Genomic DNA, 22,379 nt, shown 5'->3' on the forward strand with positions numbered 1-22,379 from the left:
ATGCAGAGCACCACACTGGAGAAAACTGAAGTTAACTTTTTTTGTTTGATGCCCTACCAGTAACAGGCATCTGGCTACAGTCATTTATCTGGGGGAAAGAGAACATGGACTGATAGCTGTTAGTCTTGCTATATTTTAATTTTGGCCTGTAGTTTAAGCAGGATGCGATTATTGATTTAACTAGACTGATTCTTTTTACGTGGCTGCGGATAAGCTTGTGCTTCTTTGATAGGAAGACCCACATAGCACAATTATGAGTGAGTCTGGACAGAATCAGGCTGAAGGAGTGTATTTTGTTGTAAATAGCAATCCTATAGTAGAAGTGTTAGTAGCTAAGACTTTCTCCTGATTCCCTTGTAAATCTTGTTGAAGGCAATGGGGTTTTTTCATCAGAAATAGGCAAGGCCTCTCTGAGCTGTCCTCTCTCACAACTGTAGCTGGCAAGGGCAATTAGCAAATCCAGAAGAAGCAGTTTCATAACGATTTCAATGATCAATGCCTATTATGATTTCATAATGATTTCAGTGCCTATTTCAACAATGACTACATAATCTTGCGATGGGGAAATCCTTTGCTAGTAAGCTCACCTAGCTAGTATGGAGAATGAAGGTAAAGATGGCCTCAGGCTTAACTCAACTTCAGCTAACTACATAGGTACAACTATGTGGGTTTTCTTCACATCAATACAGAAGTAGTTTCCCATTTTGTTCTTCATATTTATTTATTTTTTAGAAAAATGTTCCATCTAGCCTGGTAGTGTTCTGAATATTTAATCAAATGTGACCTTTCACAGTTTCCAAGAACTTTGGCCAGGGTTGCCACAATTCAGAATACACTGACTAGGGATTAAAAGCACAGCAAAAGCCATATTTTAGCAACCACTTTGACAGGTCAGGCGCAGGCTACCAATAGTGCTGTTCAGAAAGAGTGCTAGTTCCATGATGTTCAGGCGGTCAATTTAAGCTGTGAAAGAAAGCTAATTTCTGCCAAGTGCAGATTGCCATTTCTGCCATCCCAAGTACATTACAAGTTTTCTGCTGCCTCTGCCAAAACAGTTTCATAGAACTACACTTTTTATTATTTTTAAAAAATGATCTCCAAAGACTCATGGAAGAGTGCTATACCTATTACCATGACCTGTTAATGAACCATTTAATCTCCCTGGTCCGATCTTGGTTCCTATCTCTCTGTCTGTAACACATTGTGGTTACTTCTGTCCTTGATATATGGGTGCCAATTCCAGAAGTCTTTTTAGCTATTCCTTGGCTCCATCAGGATGCAGCTGGGCACAAGATCAGAATTGGAGTCCTTGGTCACTCATTGTCACTACCACCTTTGCTTTCCAACATTAGTTGAAGACCAAGTTTTCATGCTATGGATTGTATCTTCAGTGATCCTTCTTCTTTCTGTCTTGCTTCTCCTTCGTTACCAAGGAGTTATCTGGCAGTTGGGCTATTTCTGAACATAGGTTTAGTGCTGCACCCGTGTCCTGAAATAGCGTGACTGGCAGGTAACAGATGCAAAAGAAAGGACTGAACTTAGCAGGGGTATTGAGGAAACTCCTATTCATTTCACACTTCTTTCTATGCCTGTTACCTGGTCTATTGAAGAATATGGTATTGAGGGTGATGAATACAAATAGCCCAGTTGACAGGAGCAGAGACTGGAGGAGGGATTGCAAGAAGCATTTTGAGAGCTCCCTTGTCTTTCATCCCATGACTCCTCTGCCCCTAATGCCTGCCATATGTTAAGTGAAACTGGACAAAGCTTACCTGTTTAGATGCTGGTGCCTTCATCCTAGATCCTGATTTGAAAGTGAATGCTTGGTGGTGATCAGAAAGGTTGGCCTCGAAATAGTTTAGGATGGAGAATGAATTGGCTGAAGTTTCAGAGTTTCACCCTAGAAGACTCAAAGTTCATCTGCTTAAGTATGAGATCACAGTCAACAGCAATGGAAAAACCAACATCAGAAACATAGCCAGTTTTCTATGAAGAAGGCCCTTTTGGTCATTTGCTTACACTGAACTCAGATTTAGGACATTTCTCTCAGAGCTGGGATTTCTGTAATTGTCACAGGCTATATTGAGAGCCTCTGTCATGGTAATAACATAGAATTTGTATAAAACAGTGGAAAGTTTATTTTCTGCTTAAAGGTTCTAGTACTGCTATTCCACACTACTTGTGCCTGATAGTGTTTAAGTTACTTTGTCTTCTGGCATGAATACCCAGGAGGGTGATGATTCTTGTATCCAGATATTTCACTACTTATCTTATAGTACTTCCATTACGTTGTTTATTAAACACATTCTTAAGAGTCAATAGTCCCAATTAAATAAGCGGGATTTCCTTCTCTGCTTACAAGAAGGCCCATGGTGTACTACTCTTTGCTAGGAAGATGTTGGAGTAGATTTGGAAATCCTGTTGTAAGCGCTTTTTTCTTTGCTCTGTATAGATTGGGATTCTACCAAAGATATACAAATATATCAGAAACCTGAATACTTTGTTATCAATGACTGGCAGAAAAAGAAATAAGGAGAGTGGAGATATTCAGAGAGCCTTTATGTAAATTAAAGTGATTTGTTGGTTGATCAGCATACTTGCTGTTAAACTATACACAAACCTCCAAAACATGACAGGGTTTATTTTTAGATTCAGTTGTAAATAAAATTCCTGTCAGAAATAAATTGCTTATATTTGTTTTTTGTGAGGTTCTTTTCTGAAGGGGAAAGAGAGGACTACAGAGAACTTTATATCTAAATCACCTTTGAAGAAATAAATTTGTTTTAATGTAATTGTCTTAGCATTCCTAGTTTCTGCAAGAAACATGTTGACAAAACATGTTACTCCTCTTAAGGAGTATGAATAGTATATTTTACAATTTCACATATGCCACAAACAATTTTTATTCATTTTGCATAATTAAATTTATTCTCTTTGTTCCCCTTCCCAGTTAAATATATACATAAGAAAGAATGTTTTCAAAGGAGATATATTGGCTTTTTTGGCTTGTTAAATTAAAAAAAAGAAAAAATATTTTAAGGCATATTAAGTCACTATTGAATGAAAAATGATCTAGCTAGGTCATTCTCTTTCTCAAATTTAAATTACAAGCTCTTTGGGTTATTTTTCTTCTCTTGTTAGTGGAATAATAAACAGCTTACAACAAAATGTGTTTTTTATCAGTACATATTAACCTTTGCAACCTATTTCATCAGCAGAGATCCCTAGTTAGACAGGATTGTAGTTATTATTATTATTTATTCACACCCTCATTTTCTCTGGTAGCTCAAGGCACAGTAAGTTTTCCCCTAATTTTTTTCCTACAAAAACAACTTCTTCTGACGAGGGCTGATTTGAAAAAGAATGAAGTTGCCCAGGGTGCATTGTGGTTATTTGTGAACTCAAAATGGCTCCCCTGGTCTAAGAGCAACACTTCAGCTACTATACTGTACTGATTATAGTTTAATACTTTCTTAGTATCATACTTTTTTTTTTGCAATTGTTCTGAACATTATGCTCTAAAGCAAAATACAGATACCCCCCAGGGGTGGGTTCTAAATTTTTTACTATCGGTTCTGTGGGCGTGGCTTATTTTATGGGTGTGGCTTGATGGTCATGTGACAGTGGGTGTGGCTTGATGGTCATGTGGCTGGGTAGGCGTGGCCAACTCAATGTCTCTCATGTCAAGGGGTACCTTGCCTGGCCCCTCCTCTCCCAGCCATTCCTTGGCACACCCAGCCTCAACGTATCTATAGTTCTGCAAAAATGTTCACCTTTTTTCAGCTTTATTATCTACATACTATAGATCAGGGGTCTCCAATCTTGGCCACTTTAAGACTTATGGACTTCAACTCCCAGAATTCCTCAGCCAGCTTTGCTGTCTTAAAGTCTTAAAGTGGCCAAGGTTAGAGACCTCTGCTATAGATGCACTTTCATGGACCACTGAAAGGAGGAAATGGCTCACATGCTTTGCCTAAGAGTGTGATAGGCAACAGTCTTTTAAGGGGCTGCTAGAAAGAAGGGGGGGGAAAAAGTATTTTCCAAAGCACCAGAAGGCAAAACAAGAAGCAATGGATAGAAACTCAACAAAGAGAGAAGCAACCTAAAACTAAGGACAAACTTCCTGACAGTGTGAACCTATATAGGTTTCAGTCATAATTTCACATATAAAATAGCCATTCATGTAATACAACCTGCATATTGTTCAAAACAATCATTAGTATTATGGCTGATGTTTGACAGCAAGCCTAAAATCCCCACTCCCTCCCCACTCCAGGGGAAAGTTACTTCAAAATCCCCATTTCCTCCCCACCCCACTAATCTATTCTGGGAAGGAATCAAACTCCTCCTCTTCATTTCCCAAATAAAATATCCCAGATAATTAAGGAATAATCAAGCTGCTAGCAAGGAACCTGCCTGGAATTCCACATTCCTGCCAGCTGCATAAAGGAAACTTTGTAAGCAGAGATCATAGAAAGTGGAAGCCGGAAGTTTGGCTCCATTTACAAGCAGAGAGAAAACTCATTCAAGACAGGATACTTCACAATGGAAATCGCCCCAACCTTTTTAGAAACACAAAGCCCATGTTGCACAACCCTTAAAACTTAAAAACATCGAACCATATAAGAATTCCTCCTCTTATCCAATTTGTTGTTCAGCTGACCCGAAAGGAGCTTCTAGCCGCTCTGTCAATTTAAAATGACAGTGTTTCCCCCCCTCCTTCTTCTTTGCCAAGTGATTTCCTGGTTGAGAAGCGAGCCGATTAGTTGGGAGGCTTCTTGGCTTCTCAATTTAAAGGGACGGTGTCTTGTTTTTTTTTCTCTTCTTCGACAAGTGAGTTTTGATTTTTTCCTTCTAGCCGATCACCTGGGAGTCAGGAGGCAGCAATAGATTGGGGGCGGGGCCAGGCAGAATTTTTACTGCCGGTTCTCCGAACTACTCAAAATGTTTACTACCGGTTCTTGTGAACTGGGGAGAACCGGTAGCAACCCATTACTGGTACCCCCTTAACTTATGACTATTCATTTAATGACTGTTAGAAATTACAATGGAGCTGGAAAATGATCCTTGCACTTAACAGTCTCTCAGCATCCCTGCAGTCATATGATCAAAATTTGGGACATCGTGTATTTATGATGGTTGCAGCATCCTATGACATGACTGCTATTTCCTACCTTCCCATGGGAATTCCGACAAGCAAAGTCAATGGGGGAAGTTGAATTTGCTAAATGACTATACGGTATACTTAACCTCTGCAGCAAAAAGGTTGTAAAATTGGGCATGACTCACTTAATGTCTGCATTGTTTAGCGACAGAAGTTGCAATCCAAACTGTGTTTGTAAGTTGAGGGCTACTTGTCGTGAACTAAATGTTTATGGTTTTTCTATTTATTATTTGTAATGTTGTAAAAACATTACCCAGATGCAATAAAAATAGGTACATGTTTGATAAAGATATATATGTAAATTAGGGGTGAAATCCAGCAGGATCTAACAGGTTCTGGAGAACTGGTAGCGGAAATTTTGAGTAGTTCGGAGAACCGCCAAATACCACCTCTGACTGACCCCCGAGTGGGGTGGGAATGGAAGTTTTGCAATATCCTTCCCCTGCCACTCCCACCAAGCGACACCCACAGAACTGGTAGGGAAACATTTTGAATTTCATCCCTGATTTAAATGTATAATTAAAAATACAATATAACCAAGGTTAGTTATGGCACAGAAAAAATATGTCATTTCTGACTTGAAAACTAGCAGTTATGTTATAAATTGGAAGATGGAGTAAGTTTTGTTCTAGCTATTTGCTGAGGAAAGAATCAGTAAGGTTGGCCTACAGCAAACTTTCATGATGCTGAAAAAGTGCAAACATTTTTTTATCAGAATCACCTTTTCTCTGTAATATTCTAATATAGGGAATATATTCTAATATGACTAACAAAAGGGAATGTTAGGGCCACAGTATACATTACTTTCACTGTTAAGCTACAAAGATTGTTATAAGAAAAACATGTAAGAGGTTAGGATCCATTAAGATCCGTGCTGGGATTCAAGTAATTTAACAACCGGTTCTCTGACCTAATGATTTCTTCCAACAACCAGTTTGCCAAACTGCTCAGAAAGTTAACAACCGGTTCTCCCGAAGTGATGTGAACTGGCTGAATCCCACCACTGACTAAGATATACAACATAGCAAGCATATCTTTTTAATGTTACGGTATATAACTTAGTCCGTGGGGCATGTGCCTGTATTTGCACATCTGCTAATTTCACATATGCAAGCATGGAATTCAAAATGCAAAAATCAATCTCTAAATCTGGGGCCAATCAGAACTGCGATTTCCCCTATTTCTCCATGGCATAATCATAAAGAGTTTTTTTTTCTTGTCAAGTGCTACTGAATTAATTTTATCAGATAGACCAGATTAGAAACATGACCAGATAAGCTAATTCTCCTTTACATTAATGGTATCTTGTAAGTCTGAAAGTAAAATCCCCCCCATCCCTTTATAGCCTGATAATTTAGGGATGGCCCCTCCTGAGAGCCTTGCTCTGCCTGCTATGCAGGCTATTTTCTCTCTTATTTGGCTGGTCTCCAGACAGTATCTCTTTATTGGTCTCACAAGATCATTCTCAAATACTATTACATTAATAGAACATGATCACATCTACTTTACCTACATACTCTTCTTCCTGAGCAGAGGGTAAAGTCTTCAATAGAGTAAGTGCTTTGGTTCCTCATACATAAAGAGAAAATTACTTTGGGGTGGCTTACTTTTCCAAATGTATGTTTTCTGAGGTTATCTAGTCTGCTGAGAGAATTAAAAAACTGAATCAGCATTCCAGTTTTTTTTATTACAGGTAGTCCTTGACTTGTGGCCGCTTGCTTTTAAAGTTCAAAGTTATGAAATCACTGAAAAAATGACTTGGAACCAGTTCTTCCACTTATAATCATTACAATATCTCCACTGTAAAATTCTGGCCTTTGGCATTTATTTACAATGGTTGCAGCATTCTGGGGTCACTTGATCGCCATTTATCACCTTGCCAGGGTAGCTTCCAGCAAGCAAAATTAACAGGGGAAGCTGCATTAAAGTGAATCTGGCTGAGTGATTTGCTTAATGACTACAGCAAAAAGATTGCAAAATAAAGTGTGACTTGTTTAGTAATGGTGATTGTAAGTCAAGAACTATCTGTATACTTTAAACACATAAGGAAAATGCTTACGCTCACTAATCATTTGACTTCTCAAATGATGATTATGTTCTACAATTCTAAACTGGTAATTGCTTTTTAATATATTTCTAATTGCAACTATTTCTTTATATAATGTAATGAATTTATTTTGATGTTGTATGATACCTGAAGATGTTTTCATGAGAGGCAACCAGAGGTGGGTTTCAGTAGGTTCTGACTAGTTCTGGAGAACCGGTAGTAGAAATTTTGAGTAGTTTGGAGAACCAGTAGTAAAATTCTGACTGCCACCACCCATCTATTCTCTGCCTCCCAAATTCCAGCTGATCGGGAGGGAATGGAGATTTTATAGTATCCTTCCCCTGCCATGCCCACCAAGTCATGCCACGCCCACCAACCCACACCCATAGAACCGGTAGTAAAAAATTTTTGAAACCCACCATTGGAGGCGACATAAATAAATGAAACATGAAATGAATGACAGCCATTTCTCTAAAAATAGTCTGAGAGCCTTTTTATTAATCAGTAGGAAACTCTTCAGGATGAATGCAATTATGAGCTATGTGGGCTGCCTTGACAAGCTGATCTTGCCCATACTGCTTTCCTCTCTTCCTAGTTCCAGTTCCTCCAAAATCTGTTACTTCTCTGATGATGAACAAAGATGGCTTCCTTGGTGGTGTGTCTGTAAACACAGGTGAAGTGTTTTGTTCGGTACCTGGGAGGCTCTCCTTGCTCAGTTCGACGTCCAAGTACAAAGTCACTGTTGGAGAAGTTCAACGGCGCCTTTCACCTCCTGAGTGCTTAAACGCTTCCCTCCTTGGAGGAGTCCTTAGAAGGTAAGTCATGAGGCAGGCCAATCTGTACTTTCTGATGGGATTAAAACTGCATTAAGATTACTACAAGCAGCCGTTGAGGCTAAGAGTGAATGCATATGAGATATACATAACAGTCTGGAGGTCATTGCCACTGGCACCCATTATATTATCCCAATCACGTTTCATGGTTCATTAATTCTGTAAGACTGGCCACTTTCTTTAAATAATCAAACTGGCTATTTCTGTATGTTAGAGTTCAGATCAATATCCTGGAGTTTATCTTTTAAAGTATCTTGCAGCTTCACGAGTATTCCAACATGGAGCTGCCTAGATGTTAAGCAGATATAGGTAACAAATGGCAAAAAAGCTTTTTCACTAATGTCCCACCTTTATTGCTCACCCAGGGTGGCTGAGTTGTGAATGGAGTTTCTTAGGTCACCTGGATGTTTATTTGCCTTAGAAGGAGGTGGATGTGCTTCATTACATTGTGCCTCACTTTAGGGTTGTTCCTCTTTGCATTTCTGAATATTGTTATAAGCTATGCTGCAAATTGTCTGGAAGTTTTAACTGAATGTTACGATTGAATTAGTTTTAAATAATTAATGGTTATGAATTTTATAATTTACCATTTAGTTTGGTATATTGCACTAGTGGAGAATGAAGGCACAGATGAGGTTTCAAATGCACGAAATGTCTTAAGCAATCATTTAGAATTCTGTTTCTCTTTCCAGTATAACTTTATAATATTCACTTCTTTTATACAATTGCTATAAGAATTATAAATATGATTGGAAACTATGAAGAAGGAATACGTTTCTGATTATTTTTGTACATCTTTAATTTTAATGATAGCATTATTGGCAAAATATTATTATTGTGACTTATAGAATGCAAGTCTTTCATGAAAAGCCCTTGAGTAAATATAGACACAGTATTTGTCTTAAACATCAAAAAGAATGGATAAAATAGAACAGTTCCACAATGGACAAGAATAAACAATCAATTAGGAGTTCCCAGTTAGTTCAAAAGCAATTTATAGATATGTGACCAAACCAGAAGACCCAAAACTGATAAGGTATTAAAACAAAAAGGGATTAATAAAAACTGAATGGATATTTTTAAACTGGAAAAATGACTATAAAATGTTATTCATTTGTAAGTAACAGTAAAGTGATGCATATGAGAGTGCGGAAAATTATTTTTTTATAGAAAATCAGAATAAGAATACAGTCTTGGTTCTGTTAAATATCAATTTAATGTGAAAAAGCTGAATTTCAGAGCTAGGCATTCATTGGGAAGGATTCTGAAAATAAAATTTCCAGTATCAGTTCACTGACAATCTATAATACAACTACATTTGGAAAACTGCATCGTTCTTATCATTCAATTCTCAAGAAACAATATTGTAATGTTGGAGAAAATAGGGGGGAAAGGAACCAGAATAAGTGAAGGACCTAATACCATTATTAATAACATTATTATGAAGTATCAACTTAGGTAAAAATTGAGTAAAGCCGATATAACAGAAATATAAAATTACACGTGATAGGGAAGAAGTTGATAGAGAGGAATTCTTTTATCTTTCTCAGAATGCCAGAACTTGGGATCATCAATATAGTAGAATGATAGAATATGCAGCAGAAATAAAATGGAGTCACCTACCGTAGTTGAAGTATGGAATTATCTATCATAGGATTATTAGCATGGGTGGCTTGAAAAGAGTAGAAAAAGATTTATTTCTTAAATTTTTATCCTGGAAATTTTATTTTTTATTAAACAAACACATAATGCTGGCCAGCCCAAACATAGGTGACTCTGGGTGGCTTAGAATATTTAATTTTTCTTTTTTTAAAAAAACCCATCATATAACAAAACTCCTAAAAACAACGAACACCTACCTTACCTCCCCTGGAAGCAATAATAGTTAGATTAGCCAGAGAGATTTCCTCCAGATAGTATACACAACTCTCTTTCCTCCATTTTCTCCACACCAGCAACCCTGCTACATAGGTTGGGCTAAGAGACTGATTGGCCCCAAGTCACTTAGTGAAACTGAATCTTCCTGATCCTAATCCAGCACCTCAACCACAACACTGTGGCTATTAGTCATGATAGTAGCTATCTCCAGCATTGAGAACAATAATAAGAGACACCTTTGCTCTTATATACTGGCTGGAAATTCTCAGTTTAGCATTTGAAGGCACGAGGTCAGAAAAAGATTGTCCTAAAATCAACACATCCAATTTTAGAAAAACTGTAAGGTCTTCCAGAAACAACCAGAGTCTAATCACAATTTTCCAAATCTATGTTATCTAGTATACCTGGGGCTATGTTACTCAACTGTTTGGACCATTTGCATGCTTGTGAGCATGAGTATATCTCCCTAGTTTTGTAAGGTTATGATCATTTCCCCATTAGTGATTTCTAGTATTTTTCTGGCATCACTCAGGCAATATAAAATATGTCATAACTGCTACATTCGGCCAGTGACGGTTGGGACGGGGTGGGGTTGGGGGGGTTTCATCTGTGGTTCACAAACATTAAGCTCCCTTTACATTCTTAAAAACGCTGAGGATCGCAAAGAGTTTTGGTTTATGTGGGTTATATCTATTGATTTTGACTATTAGAAATTAAAACTGGGAAATGTTAAAATATTTGACTTTGAGGTCCCCCGAGACGGCCCCCGACCACTCTTTGAGAACCACTGCTTTAGTCTAGAAGATGCTAGTGGAGATCCTGTCTGTAGTTCACAGGCAATGGTTGGCCAAGTCAGTGATCACTCTTATCCTTCCAAATTGATCAACCACTGACCACCTCACTAGATTTCATTGGATCCCTGCCTTGGGAATGAGTTCATTTGCCATAAAAAGCATGCAAACAGAGGGGAAGGGGGTGATGATTATTTGAAAAACAATACACATATGGAACCCTAAACTCCTTGAAAGGCACTTCCTGCTGCCCAAACTTCTCCTAGCTATGTTGCCTTTGAATTGCTTCCACTGATTGTGCCAGGCAGCTGCTACAATAGGATTGCATCTTTTCAGGCAGTGCTAAACCCTCATTTCTGAAGTAGCATTTGTTGCCTTGCATTATTACTGTTGCTGCTTTGAAACTATTATTATATAAAACACTTCTTATACAAAAGCATGCAGAAAACTTACTGGATTTTGTTATTGCACACCATTAATACATACTTTCACAAATGTGCCCTATGTTGCTGGGGGTTATGGCATAATCTGTCTTTCCACACCAGGCAATTCCTCGGCTTCAATCCAATCTTTTTACTTCTTAGCCTCTTTGAGTGTTTTGTACGCATAATTACAACAGACACAACCACAACCCTTATGGCAAGGCTAAATGCTGCTGGTGACGCAGCTTTCCAAGAACAGCCAGTTTGTTCCTGGTAGTAGTAGCAGGGCCAAAGCTGACATAACCCATCCTCCTCGTCCACTTGCAGCCAGCAAACCCGAGCGTCGCTGGCGGCCCAAGGAGCAACAGGGGTTCAGGTTGCAACGGGCCCGGCGAGACTCTCTTGCCAAGGGCGGCGTTTCTTTCTTTCTCGCCCTGTGGCACCACGAAGCCTCCGCTGTGCTCGTTGCTTGTACGCCAAGCCTGGTGCCCAAAGCCAGAGCTCTGGTGCCTACCGCCACTCCCCCCCCCCAGCCCCCTTCCTCTTCTCTCTCGCTCTCTCTCCCGGGGACATTCGTCGGAGTTTTAAATCCCCGCGTTCCTTTTTTCGTCACTGCAGAGCCAAATCGAAAAACGGGGGGCGATCGTTGCGAGAGCGGCTAGAAAAAATCGGTTTGAATTTACCAGCCGGCAGGCGCAAAGCGGCAAATGTCACTTTACTCACCTCCCTGGTGGAAGGTAAGCAGACTTTCTGTCCATTTCGATTTCTTCTCACCCCCATCCCCACCCCCAACCTCCTCTGGCGACACTTCTGGGCGAGGAAAGGTTTGACATTTTGTAAAGTTGCATCCAATCGTTGTTGCTGTGGCATGAAAAATCTGCCATGCAGAAAATCAAGGCTCATTACATATCCCAACTGGGCCTGTGTTTAAGATTCAGCAAGATTGGCATTTCCTTTTAAGTAACAGTGTTACATGAATTCTGCAGTTGCCAGCTAAATTTTATTAATGTTTAAACGGTACTTCTAAAATTAAACACTGTTGTCTTGTTAGGATAAACTAAGGAGTGGCTATGATATATGCCTTCATGGAAGAGGAAGATACTTTAATTAAAACATTTTGAGGAGGGGGGAATAACAGTCCCTCCAAACTAACTTCACCACCATACTGAAATTTATATACAGCATAGAAAAGGAAGTGCCACAGTATTTATAGATTCTCAAATAAATAAACAGAACTAAAGAGCTCTGGAAAATATTTATTTATTTTTAAATTTATTTGCTATATATCTCACCAATGGGGTTACTTTAGGCAGCTTAAAACCAGAAATGAAAAGAAATATAAACATAACAGTAGCAAGGTAATAAAAGTATAAAATAAACAATGAAATAAATAATGAAAATACAGGAACATGAGATTAAAAGATAGGCCAGGGGAAGCAGGGAATTGAGGGGCGGGGGGGCAAGGTGGGATTTGCTATCAAACTAGTAGCTACCTCCAGTGTGGTACTCCCCCTTTGGGTCCCCAGTAAAACAAACTGTCATATAATACTTAGAAAAGAAATAAATGTTTATGTCATGTATTTTCTTGGACAACAGAACATTTCATCAGCCTAATAGTTAAATACTGAATATACCAGGGGTTAAAGAGGAGTAATAACAAGAGAAGATATAGGGCGGTGAAATAGAGCTGAGACCAGAATAATTTTTATCAATAGTAACTATTTGCGAAACAACAGAAGAGTGTATGTATGTATGTACAGTATGTATGTATGTATGTAGAAACCTTCTTGGAAATTGTAAAAAATATATTAGGTTGCATACAGAGGCAGAATGTCAAGTGCAGAAAATCAGGAGTCCATCAATTCAAATTTATATATAAGTTTATTGTAAGTTAAAGCTCTCTACAAGAATCTGAATTACTAATGGTCAAAGCAAATAGGCGTTAGATAAGAGTCAGTGGAATTTAAGGTGGGCTGAATTGAACTGAACTGAAACAGCAGAAATTGAGAAGTTGTAGAAATCCAAAGCATAGATAGCATGGTTACTCCAGTAATAAATAAAGAACTTAGCACTACCATAGAGACAAGACCACTTTTAGTAATCTATTAGGTTCTGACTATTGCATAAAAATTTCACGTAATTTCACAATTTTAATTGAGATTTTCAAGCCATCATTTAATGAGCAATTGTGCTATTTTGGAGCAAATAAAATGCTTGTTAAAAATAAGGTAAAAGTAAAAGAAGTAAAAGTAAAACAAATAAGCCCTTTTTGATAGAGATAAATAGCAATTATGTTTGGAAGAGTTAACGGTTAAAGGAAACCAGTCCGCCAAAGAGCATGATGGCTGGACACTATCAAAGTTGAAATCAGCCAGAGAATAGAAAAATTCAAAGAAGCAGAGCAAGATCAGGCGATGTGAAGAGACCTGGCCCAAGAATCACCAAGAGTCAGACATGACTGAATGGATAACATCATCACCATTGAATAGCAGTTACTTAGAACTGTTTGTGCTGTGCTGAGGGCCAAAAGCAGAGGTGGGTTTCAGCAGGTTCTGACCAGTTCTGGAGAATTGGTAGTGAAAATTTTGAGTAGTTCAGAGAACCGGTAGTAAAAATTCTGACTGGCCCCGCCCCCATCTATTCTCTGCCTCCCAAGTCCCAGCTGATCGAGAGGAAATGGGAATTTTGCAGTAACCTTCCCCTGGATTGGGGAGGGAATGGAGATTTTACAGTATCCTTCCCCTGCCATGCCACCAAGCCATGCCATGCGACGCCCACCAAGCCACACCCACAGAACTGGTAGTAAAAAAAATTGAAACCCACTACTGGCCAAAAGCATAGTTTCAATACATTCCTAGCAAATCTTTGTCATTCGAGTCAAACAAATTTCTAAAAAGCAGGCATTGATTTTATTGAGTGTAATCTCCAGTGTAATCACTTTAAAGTTAATGGGAAAAGATAATTGCTAGTAAATACTATGATGATTTATTTTTACTTTATTTATTTATATCCCACCTTTATTATTTTTAATAAAACTCAAGGCGGCGAATATACCATTCTACATCATTCTCCTATTTTCCTCACAATAGCAACCCTGTGAAGGTGAGTTGGTTTGAGTGAGAGAATAACAGAATACCAGAGTTGGAATAGACCTTGGATTTCTTCTAATCCAACCCCCTGCTTAAGCAGGAAACCCTATACCATTTCAGACAAATGGTTGTCCAATCTCTTCTTAAAAACTCCCAGTATTTGAACATCCACAACTTCTCGAGGCAAGTTGTTCCATTTTTTTAATTGTTCTCACTGTTAGGAAATTTCTCCTTAGTTCTAGGTTGCTCCTCTCCTTGATTAATTCCTATCCATTGCTTCTTGTCCTGCCTTTAGGTGCTTTGGATAATAGTTTGGCTCCCTCTTCTTTGTGGCAGATATTGGAACACTGCTATCATGTCTCCCCTAGTCCTTCTTTTCATCAAACTAGACATACCCAGTTCCTGCAAAGTTCTTTAAATGTTTTAGCCTCCAGTCCCCTAATCATCCTGGTTGCTCTTCTCTGCACTCTTCCTAGAGTTTCAACTCCAGACTAGAGTGACTGGCCCAAAGTCACCCAGCTGGGTTTTTTGCCTAAGGCAGAACTGGAACTCACATTCTCCTGGCTTATGGCTGATATCTTAACCACTAGAGCAGACTAGCTCTATTATGATTGTTAATATATATTTTATAACAATGTAATTTCTCATCTGGGCTAACCAGTTTTTTCACTATAAAGCTAAATGTCAGTCCATCTGGCAGAAATTGGCACTTTCCATCAGTACTATTGTATCTGCTTTTAATAGTCCCAAATATTTACAACCTATATATGAGTTATAGAACAAGAGAAAGTTAGCCAATTGATGGAATATACTGTAAAAGATGATAGAGATCTAATTAAATATTCATGAGAAATAGAATATTTACTAAATAGTAAGTTAGTTACTTTAGTTAATTACTAAAATATATTTGCTTTTATAGATTAAAATTTAGAGGCGTATATTCTGATTATCTTCTTCCTTGGAGTTTAAATTGCAATATAGTGTCATAGCTTGACAGAACAATGAAATAGGAAAATAAGTAGTAATGTAAGTTTTTTAATTTTATACTTACCTCATCTTTTGTATGTCAAAGTAATTCCTACCAGCAAGAGGAGGACTTTGGCAAGTATGTCTAGGATCATGGCTTTTAGATTAGTTTTGAAGAGTTGGCAGAAGCTGTGTATTTGTAGTCTACAGAGGCAAAAGGAATGGAATAGAAATAACTTCAGCTGTATTTGTTTATAATTTATTCAGTCCATTGAAATATAATTTTTTTCTAAAAAGATAATGCCAAGTATAATTTCAGATTATACCCTTAATATTTGTGAGAGGATGATGGCAAGAGGAGGAGGAAACAGACAAGAGGCAAAAATAACAAGAGGCCAATGTCAGCAAATTCAGACATGTATTGTATATTTAGACTTCACATGAGTAACCTGGCTGTAAGATTACATTGATCTCTGTATTTGCTTTGGAATTAATCATGGATAAGATGGTTATCGAGTGAACATATACTACACAGGAAGGCTTCTATTCTGGGTGTGTGTGTGTGTATCTCTGTGTGTGTCATTATGTGTGTTTGTTTGCTTACACAACAGCAATAAGCCTGTGCTGGCAGAAGTGAGAGGCACCATGTGTTTTTTCCCATTCTGCTTCTGTTCTCTTTCTACTTCCATTTCCAATTAACCTATGGGAGATTAATAAAGGAGGATCAGTAGAGATTCTGCTTTGTAGCTTCTCACATGGCAGACATTGTTCTCTTGGAAGACTGTCTGCTAATCATAATCAGTCCATGATTATGCATTATGGTCAAGGTGTTCTAATTAACCATTAACTTAGGCGTTCTCCTGGATGATCGACTGTCCTTAGAAGAACATATGACGGCTGTCTCCAGGGGAGCTTTTTATCAGGTGCGCCTGATTCGCCAGTTTCTTGACTGGGATTCCCTACGCACAGTCACTCATGCCCTTGTCACTTCCCGCCTGGACTACTGCAATGCTCTCTACATGGGGCTCCCCTTGAAGAGCACCAAGAGGCTCCAACTGGTCCAGAATGCGGCTGCGCAGGTAATAGAAAGGGCACCGCGATGCTCCCATATAACACCTCTCCTGCGCAGCCTGCACTGGTTGCCGGTGGTCTTCCGGGTGCAATTCAAGGTGTTGGTTATCACCTTTAAAGCGCTCCATGGCACAGGACCGGGTTAGTTACGGGACCGCCTGCTGCCACCTATAGCCTCCCATCGACCTGTGCGCTCCCATAGGGAGGGCCTCCTCAGGGTGCCGTCAGTCAAACAATGTCGACTGGCGGCCCCCAAGGGGAGGGCCTTCTCTGTGGGGGCTCCAGCCCTATGGAATGAGTTGCCTCCGGGGTTGCGTCAACTTCCTGACCTCCGGTTTTTTAAACGCGAGCTCAAGACCTTTTTATTCCACTGTGCGGGGCTAGCCTGATGAAATTTTTAAGTGGAGTTTTAGGATGGTTTTATCTTAGTTTTAATTCTATTTGGCCATTTAATAATCAGTTTTTTAATACGTTTTTAATTTTTGTCTATGTTTTTTATTTGGCTGTAAACCGCCCTGACTCCTTCGGGAGAAGGGCGGTATAAAAATCTAATAAATAAATAAATAAAATAAATAAACCATCATTTGATCTAAGGTTTGAGTGGAGATGGTATGCTAAGCCAAGCCACAGTACTGTATTACTTAGTAATTCATGTGACCCAGGTCTCTAGTAACTCATTGAGATCGATAAGATGGATTAATGTATCACAAACTTTATTTCTAATGGACGAATAGTGTGCATGAATATTCTGTTGTGTGCATTTATGCTGTTCTATCATTGCACTTCATGGCACCTTGCTTCTAATTATTGAGCTGCTGGGAACTGATGGGGACCAGTGCTTGGAACATGTCCTTTGATTTGTTATATACTGTATGACCTGACTTGAATAATTCAGAATATGAATTGCTTGAATTGTGCCAAAAAAGACAAATGTACAAATATGTACAGTATGTGTTCAGAGGCACTATTCCTTGTTTTTCACAAACTTTGCATTTTGAGGCCACATCCTAAACAGAATTGTTGCTTTATGAATAAGCTACATTTTATGCACTGATGTTTATTCAGTTTTTTATGTTTACTTGTTATGTCTCCTTCATATAAAACATGTTTTATAATGTCAATATCCCTTGAACATCTCAAGATCTTTCACATTAACTGGGCTTCCTTCATAGCTTTTTTTTTTTTAAATTGAGGACTGTACGAGCTTTTGAAAGAGTGAGCTAAGGCCCACATTTCCAAATCTGGATTGGGATAAAATAAAGTTTTGAGGTATTTTTTTCAAGGTAAAGTTTAATTGAGATAGTAAGCACCAGCGTTGGTTTTCAGGTGAATTGCAAATCGTCCTGAGCTGGTTATGATGACCAAAGCTGCTTGTTTTTTCCTAGGAGAAGCTGTACATTTAGCTCGGGATTTTGGATACATCTGTGAAACTGAATTCCCAGCCAAAGCAGTTTCTGAATACCTGAACAGACAGCACACAGACCCTACTGATCTCCACTCCCGAAAGAATATGCTGCTTGCCACTAAGTGAGTAGAAATACAATCCTTGAACTTGCTTTGCTTTCAAGGCCCTGCCTTATTTTATTTTCTCTTGCATTAGCAATCCATCTGGTTTCATTTCGAGGTTCAATCTAAACATTTTCTTTTTCATATATCACAAGTAATTAGCCAGTACTGGCCCAAATCTATTTCAAACTGAAAAAAGGAAAACAGGAAAAAGAAGAATAAATGTGAACAAAGAAAGAAAAGACAGATAGGAAGATTTATCAAAGAGAAAGTCAGATGTAAAAAGAATGAACAGAGGTATAAGAAAATATGTTTCCCTCAGTTTCTCTTCCAATTCTATTCTGTGGCTAGGTACTGAAAATCCCTCCCCAAAGAGTATAACTGAATAAATACAGTGGATGGGTTTACAATCTGGTAAATTGTTTTTAAAGAAAAAAAGTGTGTTGATATTTCAAGTTATCATTACAGCTAAACACGAACACTTCTGACCATGACCAAATCTGGTTCCGACCAAAAAATTCACAATTATTTTTTTTTGTAGCCGATTACCCCTTCCACGCCATTTTTTTTTTTTTTTGTAAACTCCAAATTTCCAAATTAGGTTTGGGTCATGACCAAATCGGTTTGTGACCAAAGTTATGGAACAAATTATGATCGTGACCAGAGGCTCTATTGTATTAGGGAGATAAATGGAGATTTAGCCTGCAATGACTTGTCAAAAGTAAATTGTGGTTGCCTGATATTAGCAATTTCCTGCATCCCAGGGATACAATTTATTATTGTATCTGATTGTCCTTCATTTGGTCTGCTGAACCTAGTTGTTGTGTCTGCGCCCCCCAAGCCGGGACTCCTGCCAGAAAGTGACTTGGAAAGTGAGGGGGAAGGGCTGTCAGGACTTACCTTGGGAGCACCGGTTTCTCTGGCTCAGCACCAGGAGCCAGAAGCAGGCCAGGTGGAAGAGATAACGAGGCCTCTGTCCCCTGACTCTTCCCCCCCCCGGCCACGCCTCCAGACCCAGCTGATGGTAATCAGGCCTGACTGGACCCTAGGTTTCGTAGGCAGGAGAGGCGGGAACAACAGAAGCAGGGGTGGGGCAGGCCTAGGAAGTGCTGAGTCATGGAGCCACACCCCACAGGATATAAAGTCAGCAAGAGCTGCTGTGCCTCTTCATAGCAGGCAAATTAACTGCTTAACTAAGAGCTGAAGTTTGTTCCTGGGTGACTCATCAGCGTCGAGGGAGATAAGAGAGACACTTGGCATACGCTTGCTATTTTGCTGCCAGAGCTGATAGTGCCGGCTAATTAAGCCATCGCTCGGACAGAGGCGAAGGGGGGGAGAAACTGGAGATTGTGGAAGGCACGGAAGGCAGGAGGCAGGTCAGACTCAGGGCGGGGGGAGAAACTGGAGATCGTGGAAGGCACGGAAGGCAGGCGGCAGCTAGGACTTGATGTGGGGAGAAGCTGTGGAGATCATGGAAGGCAGGAGGCAGCAAGGACGTGATGGGGGGGAGAAACTGTGGAGATTGCGAGCCCCCCGATGCCCCATTTTGGGCCTGAAAAAGCCTCCTTCACCAATTTGGAAGCCAGAATGAGGGCCTAGGGGGCATGCGCGGGGGGGGGGGTGCATGCACAGGAAACGTGCATGCATGTGTGGGGCGCATGCGCAGGAAGCGCTCACATTGCATTTTGGGGATTGTGGCATGCACGCTTGTATTCATGTGTGCGCGTGTGTGCTTTGGGCACTTGGCACCAAAAAGGTTAACCATCACTGGCCTATAGCATACAGTAACTGCTCTGCAGAAAAGAAAGAAGTTCCAGAGTATTTATGAAAAGCTCCAGAAAATGAGAAAGGGCTCCTGTCCTGTGACAGGCTGCAAGCTGAAATGAAATACTACTGAATAGATGAAGCCCTCAGTTCAAGGGCTGAGAAACACTGTGTGTCTGGCCTGGAAGCCGTATTACCTTGGTGCCTTCAGGATTCAGGCCTGCCACAATCCTACCGTGGGAAGTTGGCTATTGAAAATGGTTTTGCATCACAAGCTGCCAAAGTAAATTTTGCACACTACTTTTTTGGTCAGACAAAAAATAAAAGTAAGACACAGATAAAGAGACAAAGTGGTTGTTCTGTTTTCATGTAAGTTATTGTAAATTGACATTTTAATGCTCGCTGTTTGTATATCTTTCTTAGGGGAAAAAATTCTTTTTACAAATCAACATATGTCACTTTGATCCACTCTTAAAAATAAAAATAAAACCCAAACCACAAATAACAAAAATTATGTACCAAAGCAAATGTCCTGTGCTTCTAATTATAGCAATAGCACTTAGACTTATATACCGCTTTACACTGCTTTACAGCCCTCTCTAAGTGGTTTACAGAGTCAGCATATTGCCCCCAACAGTCTGGGACCTAATTTTACCCAGCTCAGAAGGATGGAAGGCTGAGTCAACCTTGAGACTGGTATGATTTGAACTGCCAAATTGCAGGCAGCCGGCAGTCACCAGAAGTAGCTTGCAGTACTGCACTCTAAACACTGCACCACCGCAGCTCAATCATATAACACTACCTGCAGTGATGATGTTAGCCAATAAGCCTCACCTGCCAATGGAGCTTTTGTAGCTATCCACTTGCTTATAAATGTTATAAATCTACAGATGCAGACCTTGCTGCCAGTCAAATAATCTATTCCTCCCACCATTATCAAAAAGAAGCTGGAGAACCTTTGCTGAGAATATTGTTTGTAAGTCAATCAAATGTGAAGTTTCAAAATATACAGGTCTGAAAGACCAATTGTAATTTCCTTGAACATGTTCCTAAAAAGTCTAAAAAGATCATTTTTATCAAATGAACAAGATTATGTTAGCTGTATAACTAATGGTTAAAGTAATTTTAAAGTAACAATTCCTAAATTGGTAATCACAGCAGAATATGGTACAATTTTCAGGTGTGGGAACCATGAACTGCAGTGGTAGTGTTCAAGCTTTCTTATTACTAGACTTGACACTTGTGGAAACTGCTATATTCAGACTTTTTAGAAGTGAAAAGCAATACCTAAAGCCAGAGAAGAAGAAAGATCCACTAAAATGGGGCTTTTCTGCATGAAGATGCAAACCTATAGAAGCTGATTCTCGCTGTGTAGGATATTTGCCCTTTCATTAAACAGCACATATTTGTTTAATATTAAAAAAAGATGTTAAATATTTGAATCTATATGCTCATGGTATCTTTATGATGTCAATCATAGTGAGAGACTCTTACTGAAGACATGAAATACATTGTCCTTGAGATATGACAACATTGTAGGCTTGACAAAAATCGATATGTTTATATAATAGCAAAAGTCATCCGAAAACTGGATAATAATTGCCTTGGCAGGGAATTTTATAGCTACAGAGCAAAAGAGATAGGGTTCACAATTAGACAGGTTGGCTCCAAGAAAATCAGATATATCTTCCTGAATGCCTCTTCCTTGATTACAAATTGGACAGTCACCAGCATAAGTGGAATAGTTGGTTTGGGGACTCTCCAATCTCACAACCAAAAGAGAGACGGGGGAAAAAGAATATGGCTAAGAACATTCTATCCATCAACTGAAGAGCTGAAAAGGAATCACTTGTTAACAAATAATGTGATCAGTATATGAGAGTTGACAGATAATGTGGTGAATGAATTTGAATCACAAAGCATATTTGTGAAGCTTAGCACATTTCCACAAATCAGACCTCAGATTCAGAGGACTTTGAGATATCGTAGAAGCCAATAACTTATGTCATGCATTTTTGAAATCAAAAGATTTCCTTCTCACTAGTAAATTCTTTTTTTTCCCCAAAGAAGAATTGTTATGTTTTCCTCCTTGGTTTTTTCTTATCCTTCTTTGCATCCTTTGAAGCTGGTCTAAATTAATGGTCTAAATTGGCAAATAAAGCACTAAAATAGTTTTAATAATGACATTACTATTGCTGACCTAGAGAAGCTGACTACACATACACAATATAACTACAGTATAGAGAAGCCAGTATTTTTGTGATACAACAAAAATGTTAAAAGGAATTCATCTCAGAAAAAAATGTATTTGACAATACAAGGAGCACTACCAATACATATGTGACCAAAGAGATATTAATTTTTACTTCAATGAAGCATTTGCATACTTATTAATATTAAAAGCAGTCTCTGGGAAGCTTTAATTTGGATTCCTGCACTTAGCGTTAGATTGGACTCAATATCCTAAATGATTCATGTGGTCCTGTTTCTAGTTATGCAACTGTTTGCCAGTTCAGTAAAACTAGAAGCAATTCAAACCCTCTGTTTTACCCCAAGTGCCTTCTGGATTTCCCTCTAGCCCTTTAATCTGTCTTCTATCAATTGCTCAATTCATGCTAATGGCAGTAGCTACTTACTTCATAGCCTCTTAAATCCTAACATCCCCTGATGCCTAATCAAGCATGGGTGCAACCTGTTCAAAGAGATCCTAGAATTCCCTCAAAGGACCAGATGTCTGGGGAATTAGAAGATCTGATCATCAGGCATCGGGACTCTTAGAGCAGCTGAAATCACAACTCTTTTAACCTTATCATTCCATACATTCTTGATGTTCTACCTACTATTTCAT

At 39.1% G+C, this 22,379-nt stretch overlaps 1 protein-coding gene across 13 annotated transcripts in view; it reads left to right on the top strand.

Annotated features, from left to right (window-relative positions):
- The window catches only part of TFAP2B (transcription factor AP-2 beta), a 66,036-nt gene that overhangs the window by 23,951 nt on the left and 19,706 nt on the right, over positions 1-22,379 (top strand). For all 13 annotated transcript variants that reach the window (XR_009155049.1, XR_009155045.1, XR_009155044.1 and 10 more), the window contains 3 exons: positions 7,807-8,026; positions 11,754-11,872; positions 17,647-17,788. Coding sequence is in view for 10 of the 13 variants with exons in the window: in XM_058182775.1 (XP_058038758.1) it covers positions 7,807-8,026; positions 11,754-11,872; positions 17,647-17,788 (481 nt within the window). In the remaining 3 variants the exon portion in view is untranslated. The remainder of the gene's footprint in view (positions 1-7,806; positions 8,027-11,753; positions 11,873-17,646; positions 17,789-22,379) is intronic.

The sequence above is a fragment of the Ahaetulla prasina genome, chromosome 1, assembly GCF_028640845.1.
Source record: "Ahaetulla prasina isolate Xishuangbanna chromosome 1, ASM2864084v1, whole genome shotgun sequence".
NCBI classification, from domain to species: Eukaryota; Metazoa; Chordata; class Lepidosauria; order Squamata; family Colubridae; genus Ahaetulla; species Ahaetulla prasina.